The sequence below is a fragment of the Carcharhinus amblyrhynchos genome, chromosome 4 (genome assembly GCF_965287045.1).
Source record: "Carcharhinus amblyrhynchos chromosome 4, sCarAmb.v2.hapA, whole genome shotgun sequence".
Taxonomy (NCBI): Eukaryota; Metazoa; Chordata; class Chondrichthyes; order Carcharhiniformes; family Carcharhinidae; genus Carcharhinus; species Carcharhinus amblyrhynchos.
In genome coordinates, this window is record NC_137327.1 from 101,620,440 (window position 1) to 101,634,567 (window position 14,128).

General features: G+C 40.9%; 1 protein-coding gene across 4 annotated transcripts in view; it reads left to right on the top strand.

Annotated features, from left to right (window-relative positions):
• Positions 1-14,128, top strand: part of phka1a (phosphorylase kinase, alpha 1a (muscle)) — an 89,537-nt gene that overhangs the window by 25,608 nt on the left and 49,801 nt on the right. For all 4 annotated transcript variants that reach the window (XM_080187699.1, XM_080187698.1, XM_080187696.1 and 1 more), the window contains exons 12-16: positions 3,398-3,505; positions 4,915-4,993; positions 9,117-9,251; positions 10,885-10,994; positions 12,998-13,142. In XM_080187699.1, coding sequence (XP_080043825.1) covers positions 3,398-3,505; positions 4,915-4,993; positions 9,117-9,251; positions 10,885-10,994; positions 12,998-13,142 — 577 coding nt within the window. The remainder of the gene's footprint in view (positions 1-3,397; positions 3,506-4,914; positions 4,994-9,116; positions 9,252-10,884; positions 10,995-12,997; positions 13,143-14,128) is intronic.

Sequence of the window (14,128 nt, forward strand, 5' to 3'; positions counted from 1 at the left end):
CCTAATGGGGGAAGGATACCTAATTAGAAAATAGGAACAGGCGTAGGTCATTCAGCCTGTTGAGCCTCAATACCAGCCTCTACCTCAACACCATTTTCCTGTGCTATCTTCATGTCCCTTCGTGTCATTAGTCACTGGAAATCTATTGATCTCTCTTTTGAATATACCCAATGATTGAGCTACCACAGCTTTCTGAGGTAGAGAATTCCAAAGGTTCACCAACTCAGTGAAGAAATTCCTCCTCATTTCAACTAAGGTATGGATTTAGTTTGAGTGGAGCTAAGAAACAGCAAGAAGAAGCAAACATTGGTGGAGTTGTTTATGGCCACAAAATTGTAGTGTTAATATTGGGCATGGTATAAATCAGGAAATTAAAAATGCATGTAATGTGGGTAATAGAGTAATAATGGTCAACTCCAGCAATGTTTGCTTCTTCTTGCTGTTTCTTAGCTCCACTCAAACTGATTTCACATCTTGATCCTTCGAACTAAGATCCTCTCTTCCTAATGTACTTATCTTGTCCTGGGGATTGGGAGCAATTTAGAACCTGACAAAAGAGATATAATGCAACCTAACTTTTCCTGTTAAACATGGTTGATTTACCTTTGGGTGTTTTTGTCTTAGATGAATGTATATTTGTTGTAGACTGGGTAGTATTTCTTTAAATACCAGCCACTTCCTGTATACCATTACCTTTTTTAGTGTATTTTCCAATCCACCATAGCCAGCTAGCCCCTCATACCATCATAATTTCTTTTCTTCAGATTTAAGACCCTACTTTCAGATTGAAAGCATTAAAATTTGATACAAAATTCTGTCATATTATGGTCTCTATTTCCCAAAGGCTTCTTTACAAGAGTGTTGTTAGATCTTTTTCATTGCACAATACTAAATCCAAAACAGCTAGATCCCTAGTTGAATGTACTCTTCCAGAAATCCATCTCATACGCACTCCAGAAGTTTCTCCTCCAGAGCATCAATGTCTGTTTATATTGAAGTTGACAATTATTACTCTATTACCCACATTACATGCATTTCTAATTTCCTGATTTATACCTTATCCAACATTAGCACTACAACACCACCAATGTTTGCTTCCTTTTGCTGTATCTTAGCTCCACTCAAACTGATTCCACATGTTGATCCTTTGAACCAAGATCTTCTTACAAATGTACTTATCCCCTATTAAGAGTATTACTCCACCCCCTTTTCATTTTCCTTGTCCTCCTTAAATGCCAAATATCCTTGGATATTTGGTTTCCAATCTTGGTCACCCTCTTGCCTTATCTCTAACCGTAATTAAATCATATTACATTAAACTTTACATTAGTTTGTCCATTCAAATCGACATTTTTGCAAATGTTACATCTATTTAGATAGAGTGCCTTTAATTCTGCTTTTTTAACATTCTCTATTCTGCTCTTATTTGGTGCTTGCCTATGCTTCATCTGTCTTCTGATTTTGCTTTTTCCTTTTCTATTTCCTTTCACCAGTTTTGCTTCCCTCGAATCTGAGTGCCCTCTCGGGTTTTCACCCCTCTGAAAATCAAGTTTAATCACTTCTAAAAAATGAGATTACATTAAATCAGGCAATGTTAAGAATGTCTTTGTTCCCAAGTAACTTTTAGAAGTATGTTTGTCACCAATTACTTACCTACTGTCACAATGTTGTTGACTAGAGTAGCCATCTAATGTACATTCTTTTCTTGTTGTTAATATGCCAAGCCCCTGAAAGCACATTAACTAGGTGTTGGAAATGCAATGTAGAAATACCAGTCCAATCCCTTGCATTGTGCATTGGACATTTGTTTTGTCTAATTATTACATGCTTTCATTGGCTCGTCTATCTGTAATGTATAACTGTCTTTTGTCTGTCTCATGCTAGAAATAAACCCTACTCTTATTGGTGACTTTGTAACACTGCAGTTCTGTCTTTCCCAACTATTCGGTCTGTACTGCAGAGAAATTCTTCTGTTCCAACAAACTGTTTCGCTAGCAATGGCCAATTTAAGCATTTTGAGAGACAGATTAATTTGGCACACCTCTTGTAGATGAATAGAACATTGTGAGCTCAGAGTCTTGGTCAGTCAATGTTCTGTCTCCTTTCAATAAACTCTTAATAGTCTAAGATCCTTGTTCCACACAGCTAACCATACGATCCTAATCTAGAGTGATTGCATCCAGCATACCGTTTTCCCATCGTCCTACCAGAAAACCAAACACCAAGCAATTCTCATATACAATATTACATTGAATATTTTGATACTTCTGTTGTATCAAAAATAAATTGTAATAACAAAAACATTTTATTTTGTTACTGTGCATGCTACTTCTGACCACACAAGTTTGTACATGCACTTTTTAGAAGTTTCTATTGGCACCCAGGACTAAGAGTTTAAGGTGTAGAAAGCTGGAACTTGATTTACTTGAGTGAAGCTGATTTTTTTTTTTAACTCCTTCATATCAGCCTCTAATGTGCATGTCCCAACCTTTTATTCCGTTCTCTGTAAAATGGTTAGAAAGATAATCAACATGCATTTTATTTTGGTTTGCCATATGTGATAATGCTTCAATGTGATTGTCTGCTTATCTTGCATGCTGATATCGCTATTGTTGGATGCCTGGAGATAACCTTCAGTGGCAACAGACTAAAATTAATGTCAGGAAAAGGATAGGGCAGTCCACATCCCAGAGATTGAGAAATCATTTTGGGCAGTTTCACTGAGGCCAGCAGATAGACTGACTGCGAAATCTGGATCCATGTTTGTTATCTATTGTATAGTGCATACAGTTTTATAATGGGAACTGTCATTTTCTTATCTCAATGTTACATTCACCTACATGTAAATTACTTTGAACAGACGTGTACGCTTCTTAGTTTTACATTTCCTTACCTTGAGAATTTTATTTTATATTTCTGACTATTTGATATATTTTACTGTCTTGCTTCTTGCTCTTTCTGCCACTGAAATGTCCTATGCTCTCAATGTTTCCGCACAGATACAAACATTATGGTACTCACAGGTAATTGAGAACATTAACCATAGAATGAAGCAATTGGGAAACAAATCATGTGAGTTAGGGGTATGGCAAAGTCATTTAATGGACTTTGTTTTAGAGGAAATGAAGTCCCATGTGTTTCATGTATCTATTGTTTCTTGGACTTTGAAAGTAAGTTAGTCAATAAACTATTATATCTTGATTCCAATGGATTTTCTAACAATGTGGCCAATAGTTGCCAGGCCAATGGATTCTAGTCTTTCTATTTCAATCTGATGTTGTTTGAATTATATTTTGAGATTAATGTTTTCTTTACAAAGCTGTACCACCATGGCAATTTCTATAAAGTTAGTGGATAATGCAAAAGTGGTAACTGTCACATTCATTTTGTTTTCCAGACGGATGAAGAGTGCAAAAATCCACATACTGTCAATAGAATTCCGATGGGCAAGCTACCACATATGTGGGGGCAATCCTTATACATCCTAGGATGCCTAGTGGCAGAGGTAATTATCACAATCTAAAAGAATGCTTTATTTAAAAGCAATCATTTCTTGACTTTGGGGATAATTTTCCTGTTCCGCCTGCTGCGGGAATTGTAGCGGGCAAGGGCTGAACCATGGGAAGGTCTGTTGACCTTGGGCAGGATTTTCAGATTTCGGGGCAAGCGTGGCCAGGAAATCCCACCTTTTGTGTTGTAAGGTTATTATGGGGTCAATCTTACCAAAATGCCAAACGAGTGTGAAAATAGGAGAAATTTGCATTTTTTTTAGACAACTTTAAAGTCAAATCTTACCATACTTTGGCAAACAAATCTTGGCAAACTTGAAATGTGGGGGCCAGTTTCACCACCACATTTGTGGTCTGTTGGATCATTATATTAGGGTGAACCAATTGGATCCAGACAATTGATTCCACAAAAACAAATGCCAGTGTTGGGAGAATTTTTATGCACGCTGAACTGTTCTGGTGTTTTGCAAATATAGATTTGTAAGTTTCACTCTTTTAGATTTTAATTTATTTTCTCTAGTCAACCTGCTATAGGTAAGTTTCTTTTTCCTTTTATCATCATTTTAATTTTAAATCATCCATTTCACTTCAGTTGCTGATAATTGTGTTCTAGTTAGATTGCTCTCGCACACAAGCTGCTCTCTCATACTTACAATTCCTGTTCCTTTAATCTCCTAGCCTTTCTGACTTTGGTTTCTACTCCTATTAGTTTACCTTCTACTTTTGTTTTCCTTCCCTGAAACAAAGTCCATTAAATTACTTTATTGTTCCCCATCCTCTCACACTTGATTTGTTGCCCAATTGCTCCACTCCCTGGCTCATTTCCCCAATTATCTGTGAGTACCATTACATTTGAAGCTATTTCAAAACATCGAGCCTCTGGTTAGTTTATTCTTAGCCACACAATTTGGACTGGGAGCTCTCGAATTACGTAATTGCATGCATGATCCTTTTTATTACGACCTTGTGATGAGACATGAATACTTAATCTGGATGTGTGTTTGTATTGTATGCTAAAGATGACCTGGGACAAATCCAATTGCATAGGTTGGGGGTGTGTAGAGTACTTTTAAGCAGAATGTAATGGAAAATACCAGTTCTGATAAGATTTTGAGTAAATGAACAAGTAATGTTTCTTGAAATTTAGCGATGTGAAGTTGTTAGCTGCATAGTTGTATATTATTTAAGGTGTCTACAGTAAAAAAAATTTCTTAACTATTAGGCCAATTTTGTCACCCCAACTACTGGCTCACCTGTGATCAACAAGTCAACACAGATTGAAGGTCATGATTAAAGACTTTCAAAATTGTACACCTTAGCTACACACTACCTGTACCTTTAAAAAAAGAGAGAAGAATGTTGCCCTTGACTGAAATTTTCAACCTATGTTTTACAACAAATCCAGGGATTCCTTGCTGCTGGTGAAATTGATCCATTGAACAGAAGATTTGCGACTGTTCCCAGACCAGATGTTGTAGTACAAGGTATATTTTTGAATTAGAATTAGATTCTGCTTTTATCATTGTTATAACAGTATTCTAATTTGGACTAAATGTTTGGGCAAGTTAATATGACCAAAAATACCAACAAACTGATTTAATCCAGTATAGGTTAATTAAATTATGCATTCATCAACAATGATGACCAATGCTTCTACTTCAAATACACATATGAAACATTTGTAGACAGATGAATTCTGAAATTTATTTTCCCAATTATATTGTGAACATTGTACATAACAGCGCTGGCTTGCAAGACACATGGGCTCTTTGACATTGAGTGTGGCAAATCCCTTGTGCTGTGAAACCATTACGTTGCACATTTGAGGGAGATAAATAGCCAGGTGCAGCTTTGGCCAGGAACAGCTTCCTTAGGAGAGAACTGGGGAGCATGCAGCAGAACTAGGGAGGGGAGGAGGGTTAAGATCAACTATTTATTTCAGCCTGTTGCAAAAATACTTTGGTATTTTCCTGCTAATCTTATGTAAGGTTGTGTGACCCCAAGCACCACTGCCTCTGGCTCCCTAACCCACCCTTTCACTGCTAACTTTCCAGCTTGTGGCCTCTGTCTGGAAAGGTAGGAAACAATTTAGTAGAGAACAGGAGTTTAAGAATCTACTGTAAGGTAATCTGAATCAAACTTGTTATTCAGTAGGCTTTTTTTAACCTCGTCTGATTTTCTATTTTGGAAACCAAGGCTGCCAAAGTTAATTCAGCAGTGAGTATGTGTTTGCTCTGATGTATGTCATTGTAGCAGATTTGCCACAATCTGAATTTTGTGGGAAGGAATTCTGGAAGAAAAGAGAGGTAAAATGTGTTTGTAAAGATTTTCTGTGTCTTGTGGCACTTGGGTGTCATGTGGCTCCAGATTCAAGAAGTTTGGCCACCCTTGGTAGATGAGTTTGCCCATGTTATTTCCAAAAATGATTTAAAAATAGGTCTGTACAAGTAAATGAAAAATTGAAGTGTACAGTGTTTGACATTTGGTATTTGCTAATACTTGATTGCAATGCAAGTGAAACTAGTTTGAGCAGATCTCTATCGCATTTCTTTAATTTTTTGATCTGGTTAGTGATGCAATGTGGAAGGCAGGTGGAAATAAGAGATACACACTAGTTAGGTTCACCCCATTTGACACTAAGGCTGGTATTTTACCATTTTTTGTCTAAGTGATGGGCAGGCTTGAAACTGTGAGAGCTTCAGGTCTGTCTTTGGGTGTATTTTATGCCCCTCCCCATACACACACTCCCTGCAAAATTCTGAGCGAGCTTGTTGCTCACTGCAGCTTTTGGGCACATTTAAGCCCTGCCCACAGACTTCTGCAGAGGGAGATAATGTGCATATGCAGCCCTCTAATGCTGCACATGCAGATTAGCTGTAGCAGGATTCTGACAGACAAAGAGAGCTATCAGACCCCTGCTACTGCAGGCAGCCTGAAGCAGATCCCCCTTCCTGCAATTGCTAGAGTCCATGGCCATAGATGTAGCTCCCTGCCACCCAGACTGATCGCGGAACCCTTCCCTTCCCCACCGATTACTGCAGTGTGGCAATGGGCCCCATTGGCCCTGCCCCCTCGCATTGCCTTTGGGCATTGCCCAAGTGTCAGGGTGGCACTGCCAGTCAAACACAGCCTAAGGGGCACCCCTCCTTGATGTTGAACTCTCCGGGGGCCTTCAGTGGCCTCGGGTTCCACTGGCGAGGGCGGGTCAACTGCTCCCAGTTCATGGAGAGCATGTCTGTTCCTCGCTGGCGAGAACATTTCCTGGTGCAGCCATAAAGGCAGGCGAGCCTGGACATTGGGTGCTGGGCTCATTAATGATATGTAAATACTTCTTTAAATAAATTTAAATACATTAACCTGCCTCTTGCCCATTTCTGGCAAGAGGCTGGCCACTCTGGAGTCTGGCACTCCTAAAGTGGCACCAGTTGCGAAAACCTGTGCTAATCGCTTTGCATCCTACTTTATGACCACGTTTCACCCGAAAATGGGCGCAACGCAATGGTAAAATCCCAGCCTAGGAAATGGGTAAGTCCATTGGACAAAGCAAAAGCTGACAACCCTGGCAAAATCCTGGCAATGTGTCAAATACTTGTGCACTAGAGCTAGTTGCTGTTCTAGTGAAGCTGTTTTTGTACAGCCAAGACAGTTTGGAAGATGGCAGAGGTACGTGCCATCCATAAAACCAGAACATGTTCGGCCCTGCCAACTACTGCACTATTTTCATCCTCTCGATCACTGGTAAAGTGGTATTAATAATCCAGTCAAGCAGTGCCTTTTCACAAATGTTCATTTTGGGTTTTGCCAGTACTAGTCTGTATTTTATCACAACTTTGATCCAAGTGTGAACCCAAAAACTGCGTGTTGAAGGGGAGATGAAAGTAACTGCGGTTAATACCATAATAAAAAGTCTGACAACACCAGGTTTTAGTCCAACCGATTTATTTGATAGTAAACTCACAAGCTTTCGAGGGGACTCCCTCTTCGTCAGGTGAATGGAGAGTTCTGGCCTCGGACAGAGCACATAAAGCACAGACAGTTTAGAGATTACTGATTAGAATGCAAATCTTTACACCTAACCTGCTGTTCAAGTCCTGAAGTGGCTGACAATGTGTGTGGAAGGAGCACACATCTCTTTAACCTGTGATCAGTGCTCCTTCCACACACATTGTCAGCCACTTTAGGACTTGAACAGCAGATTAGGTGTAAAGATTCGCATTCTAATCAGTAATCTCTAAACTGTCTGTGCTTTATGTGCTCTGTCCGAGGCCAGAACTCTCCATTCACCTGACGAAGAGGGAGTCCCCTCGAAAGCTTGTGAGTTTACTATCAAATAAATCGGTTGGACTAAAACCTGGTGTTGTCAGACTTTTTACTGTGTTTACCCCAGTCCAACGCCGGCACATCCACATCGTTAATACCATGACAGACTTTGAACGTGGTACACAGGAACCCTAGAAAAACTGAAGTCAATAGGCATCAAGAGGAAAACTGTCTAATGGCTGGAGTCATGGGTGGCACCATAGCACAGTGGTTAGCACTGCTGTCGCACAACGCCAGGGACCTGGGTTTGATTCCTGGCTTGGGATCACTGCCTGTGGGGAGTTTGCCTGTTCTCCCTGTGTCTGCATGCGGTTCCTCCGAGTGCGGTTTCCTCCCACATTCTGAAAGACGTGCTAGTTAATTGCATTGATCCGAACAGGTGGCGGACTGTGGCGACGAGAGGAATTTCACAGTAACTGCATTGTTAATGTAAGCCTTACCTGTGACTAATAAATAAGCTTTACTTTACTCATCCCTAACACAAACAAAGTTGGTAGTGATTATTGAAGATCAGTCAAGATGGCTGACTGTGCAGATGATCATTGGGGAAATTGATTTAATTTGATTTATTATTATCACATGTATTGGGATACAGTGAAAAGTATTGTTTCTTGTGTGCTATACAAACAAAACTCCCAGAGTACATAGGGGAGAAGGAAAAGAGAGAGTGCAGAATATAGTGTTACAGTCACAGCTAGGGAGCAGCAAAAGATCAGCTTAATATATGGTAGGTCCATTCAAAAGTCCGATAGCAACAGAGAAGCAGCTGTTCTTTAGACAGTTGGTTCGTGATCTCAGACTTTATCGTTTTCCTGATAGAAGAAGGTGGAAGAGAGTATGTCCAGGGTGTGTAGGGTCCTTGACTTTGCTGGCTGCTTTTCCCAGGCAGGAGGAAGCGCAGACAGAGTCAATGGATGGGATGCTGGTCTGTTTGATTACCTGTGCCCAACCATTTGCAGCTATGATATTAATGACTTTCCTTCTGTCTTTGGTTCAGGGGCACAAATGATGATTTCTCTAAAATTCGTAACTCCTCTAATAGTTAAGTAACCTGTATCAGGTTACATTAGGGACTGAATGATATATAGTTGGGCTGACAAGTGGCAGTTAAACTCATATGACGTAAGTGTCAAATAATATCCACCTGTGGACGAAGCTAAGCCCAATCAGCTTCCCTGAACCTTCATTGGCTACGCCATTAATTAAGTCCCTTGATACAAACTTGGCTCACAGGTGAAAAAAATTACTTTTTTTTCCCATTTCAAACATCTTTCTGTTTAATTTCAGTGGCAATATTGGCAGAAACAGTAGGAATAAAGGAAATTCTGAAGAAGCAAGGTATCAACGTACAAACTATAGCAGAGGTTTTTCCAATCAGAGTGCAGCCGGCTCGTATTCTTTCTCGTATCTATGCAAGACTTGGTGAGAAAATCTCTTCTTATTTAGTGTTACCATGAGATTATTTAATAGACTGAGGTGGAATTTTAGCTGTTTTCTGGACATTAATCTTTCCTGTACTGCACTAATGATGAATTAATGAGGAAAAATATTAATGGGCAATCCAATATTTTGCAATCATAAATGTTGATACTGAGTAAAGTACACGAGCCCATTTCAGTTGCAAAGTGTCAGAATTGAATCAACAAAGTATAGCACAGAAATTGCAAAACAAGACTGCTTATTCTTTGCCCAGTAACATGCCCTTGCACAAGGACCAGGAAAACAGCATGTATACTATAGACATTTTTTATTTTTGTATTTATTTACATATATCAAATATATATTTATTTAAATCCTAAAATTAATATAAAAGTACGACATGGGCAGAAAGAAAAGATCATCAGACCCAACCAATCAAACATTTTGCAACCACATATACCACCCAGGTATCCTCCGGCTATGTTGAGCCCAAGAATAACAGGCTGCTGTGGTCCCTGTGCACCCCACACTGGCAAGATGTCAGGGAGAGGGCCTGTTCTTGCTTTGAACAGATGCATCACAACTCGACACAGGACTTCTGCCCTTCAAGAGCAAACCTGGGCAGAATTCTTCCATTTTCAGGTTAAGTGCTGTGGTGGGGGCTGGAACATGGTCTGTTTCCCATTGTGGTACCTGGCAGGAAAACATACTAGATATCCAAGCCCTGACTTCGTTAATTATGCACCTGGATGTTTCATGCCAAATTCAGTGGCAGAACAGATCTGGATGGCACATCAACAGCCATTGTGAACAGGTACCACATGGAAGAAGTGTCCAACATCACTGACCCTCTATTGAAGAAAGAAGGTGGACTTCCTGAAAATGAGGATAGACCTCCGGGAGCACTCTTGTGGGCAGAGGGTGGACCTCTTGAGAACGAAGATAGATTTGCAGGAACATTCTGAGGCTGGAAGAGGGACCTCCTCCAGAACATCTAATCTGGATCTAGGGTGGCAAGCGGTCTCCCCCCTGAACCCTGGAGGCAGTTCCAGGTGTTGTTCAGATGATTCCTGACATCTGTATAACATGTAGTCTTTTACACCAAGGTGTTTTCTGTTGGTATCAAGGAGAATCTGGCATGGGCAGCCAGACCTTCATCTGCATCCCATTAAATGAAGTTCATGTTGGTCTCCGGCAGGTTTACCAACCCACCATGGCAGGCACCAGCGAAAGACCTTGCTATCAATTCAAACTGGTGTGAAACTGATTTTTGGGCTTTCTGCTATGTTCTCCCATCTACCTGTCATCAGACACACTGATGGGGCCTTAGGAGAATTCTGTCCCTGCCCCGTCTCAGGGAGCAGCCAGCCATTCAGAAGGTGCCATCTCTCCAGTACTGGCAAAGTCACTCAGAGTGGTGGCCATTGCTGTTTTGTAATAAGACTTGAAGGAAGGCACACTTTTATCTTGGAGCCAGGACTACAGGTAAGTCTGGGGTTCTCGTTGGGTTGTTGTCCTCTGCAGCTTCTCTGGAGCTTTTATATTCTTCATTTGGGGACATAACATCCTGGGTTTGAGGATTAGTCACTTTGTTCTTTATGACATAACTTACCCACAGATCCAATTCTGTCCACAGGTCGCAATAAGAGACTGAAGTTGAGCGGTCGTCCTTATCGGCACATGGGTATTCTTGGTACATCCAAATTGTATTTTGTTCGGGATGAAATCTTTGTTTTCACACCTCAGGTAAGGGCAGATTCACTTCTGAAAAAAAATTCCATTCAATTTCTTTTAATGAATAATATATTTCCTTCTTTAGGTTCACAGCATAGTACTTCATAGTCCAAAGTTCTCAGCACTTAGATGGCAGCAGATTACAAATTTAGTCAGAACATAGAAGTAGGAATAGACCATTTGGTCCCTGTTCTGCTGCTCAACGAGATTATGATGGATCGTTGCGTTTGTTTCACATCTCTTAATGCCTTCATTAAAAGAAATCTGGCAGTCTCAAATTTAAAATAACTGTTGGCCCAACGTTGACTGCTGTTTATGGAAGATAGTCCAAGACTTCTACCATGCCTTTTCAATGTAGAAGTATTTCCTAATTTCATCCTTGAAAGGGCTGACGCGAATGTTTAAGTTATGTCCCCTAGTTTTTGATTCCCAAAGAGCAGAAATAGTTTCCCTCCATCTACCCTATCTTGTCAGCTTAATACCTTAAAAACTTTGATAAATCGCCAGGATCTTCTCAATTCCAGCAAGTAGAATCTTAGTATGTGTAATCTTTTCTTGTGATTCAATTTACCCCACAGGTATCATTCTGGTAAATCTACGTTGCACTCCCTCCAAGGCCAGTATATTCTTCCTTGGGTATGTGGGGGGGTGGTGGGGGTGAGATTCTCCCCAAAAAATACTAAGTATCAAATTCATATAAAAACTGAAGTAAATCATGCTTTTTTTCAGCGGGAATTTCAAAATGATACTCCCACACTCTTGTGAATAGCAGAGTGCACTCGTGTAAATCACTCCACAAATCTGGGGTGGGACCTGCTCCCACTGGAGAGGCTGGCAGCATAACGCTGAGTGGGACGCTGCTCATATGCTGATCTGTCAGTGCCAAAATCAGCACGTGCAGTAGCCCCACGCTGCTGGCCTCCTGATTGCTGGCCAGCCCCGTGACCCCCACATCGCCAGCTATGTTAAACAACACCACCCCACCCCCACCGCCTGATTGCTGATGGCCCTGATCTCGCGATTTCCACTCCCCCACCCACCAGCATCTCCAAGCCTCTTCCCCTACCCTGATGGCCAGCCCGCTTTCTGGCCTTCCTCACTCTGTCACTAAGCCCTAGTGAAGAGTGAAGCAGGACTCCCCATTCCCACTGATTGCCCCACCCTCTTGGTACTACCTGATGCCTGGTGGTCAGTGCCAAGGTGGCCCTTAGGCATTGACAGTTTGGCCTTTGGGCAGTGCTGGGGCTCAGGCTGGCACTTCCAGACTGGCAGTGCCCAGGGGGCACCCTCCCAGCACCCAGCCCTCTGGGGATATTTGATGCCTCTCCCCCCACTCCCCCATGGGGGGGCTGCAGAGGGGTTTGGAACTGGGGAGGGAATCAAGACTTGGGGGATGGCTCACAACTGCTGGGGGTTGGGGGGGTGGCGGTTAGGGATAGATTTTGGCGGGCCATGGGGGGGGCTTGTGGGGGTGGGGACAAAGTTGGCCTGGACACATTCGGGGGTGCCCCTTCACTCGAGTGGGATTGGGCCACTAGCTCCTTGCTAGTGGGGGGCTAGAGTAAACCCTCTGGGGAACCACTCCTGGTGGTGAGAGGGAGATGCTTGCAGGCCTGGAGATTTCAGCTTCGGGTCTGCTAATGATATTTAAAATATATTAAAATTAGAATTTATTTGCCTATCTTTCCTGTTGCATCTTTCTCAATTAATGAAGCAACTCGTTCAATTTTCCACTCTGAAAGGGGATTCTTCAGATAGATTTCATACTTGTGTTTCTGCTGGAGAAAGACAGAATAGCCCACTGTAATATTTCAAATTTCACATAGCACGTTAAGTAAGTTGATCATTCTCATTCCTCTAATAAATTAGGATGCTACTCCTTATCCTACCTATCTCTGATCATTCTGTGATGTGGATTAACACAATAGCATGCTGTCCAAGCTGGAACTTGAGTACCCTTGCATGTTGTTTTCCTTTTGTATACGTCCAATCATTTTTAAAAAATCTGTTTACAGTTTATTGATAAGCAGCAATTCTACCTGGCCCTTGATAATCGAATGGTTGTTGACATGCTTCGAACGGAGTTGTCATTCTTGTGTCGTTGCTGGCGAAAGACTGGACGACCCACTGTGACATTTCCAATATCACAGAACATGCTCAGTAAGTCAAGTACTTTGATTTCTATAAAACAATGCAACTTATAATGTAACTTTTCTTTAAATCCCCAAATGTTTAATCTTGATAGCACTGAGCTCAGCTAGTATGAAGTTGCTCAGACATTAGCAGTGCTCTGGCATCTCACATGCACCAGCGGTTTGTACTTCATATTTCAAACAACCAATATGTGCTGACCAGCTATTCAAGTATGGATAGCATCCTAGCCAATCCTGTTTTGTTCAAATCTGCCATTTACATGCATGTACTTTCTAACAAAGATGCACTAGATCATGGTCAGAAGTAGGAAACAGGTTACTAATTTATAATATACTACGTATGCCTGTAATCTGTGTACTTAGTTGGCGTTTCCTGTGTTTCACCTTTCTTTGTCATAGTTCAAGTCTCTCATTCAAATTTTTGTGCGGCATTTCAAAATGTAAATGAAAAAAACAATCACGTATGATTCTCCCAGAACTATAAAAATCCATTGGGAGAATGTCTATAGCTTTTTAATTGACCACTTTATTAACTCATGAAATGGTTGCTTACTTAGAAATTGTAGTTCGTAAATTTTGAAGAGACACATACTTGTATAATCAGAAGAATAATGCATTTATTTGCTGGTATAATGTTACTGTGCTTGTAAAATGGCAAATTTTCTGACTTAATGGCCAGGACTCTCTGACCTCAACTGTGGCTGGGATTCTCTAGTCCCACTACTGTGAGTGAAGATTTGGTTGAGTGCCAAATTCTCTCTTCTGGCTGACGGGATTGGAGAATTCTGGCCAATGTAAGTAAGAACATGTATTTGTTTATTAAATGTAACATATCAAGGTCACATGATATGACAGATTAAGAGTTATCTTGTGCTGTATGCTTTTGAGCTTAACCTTAAATTGACAAATGACAATTAACCTTAAATTGACAATTTGTAATGATTCTTACTGAAAGAGCAAATTAACTCTGCAAATTGGAAAACTGGGACCTTC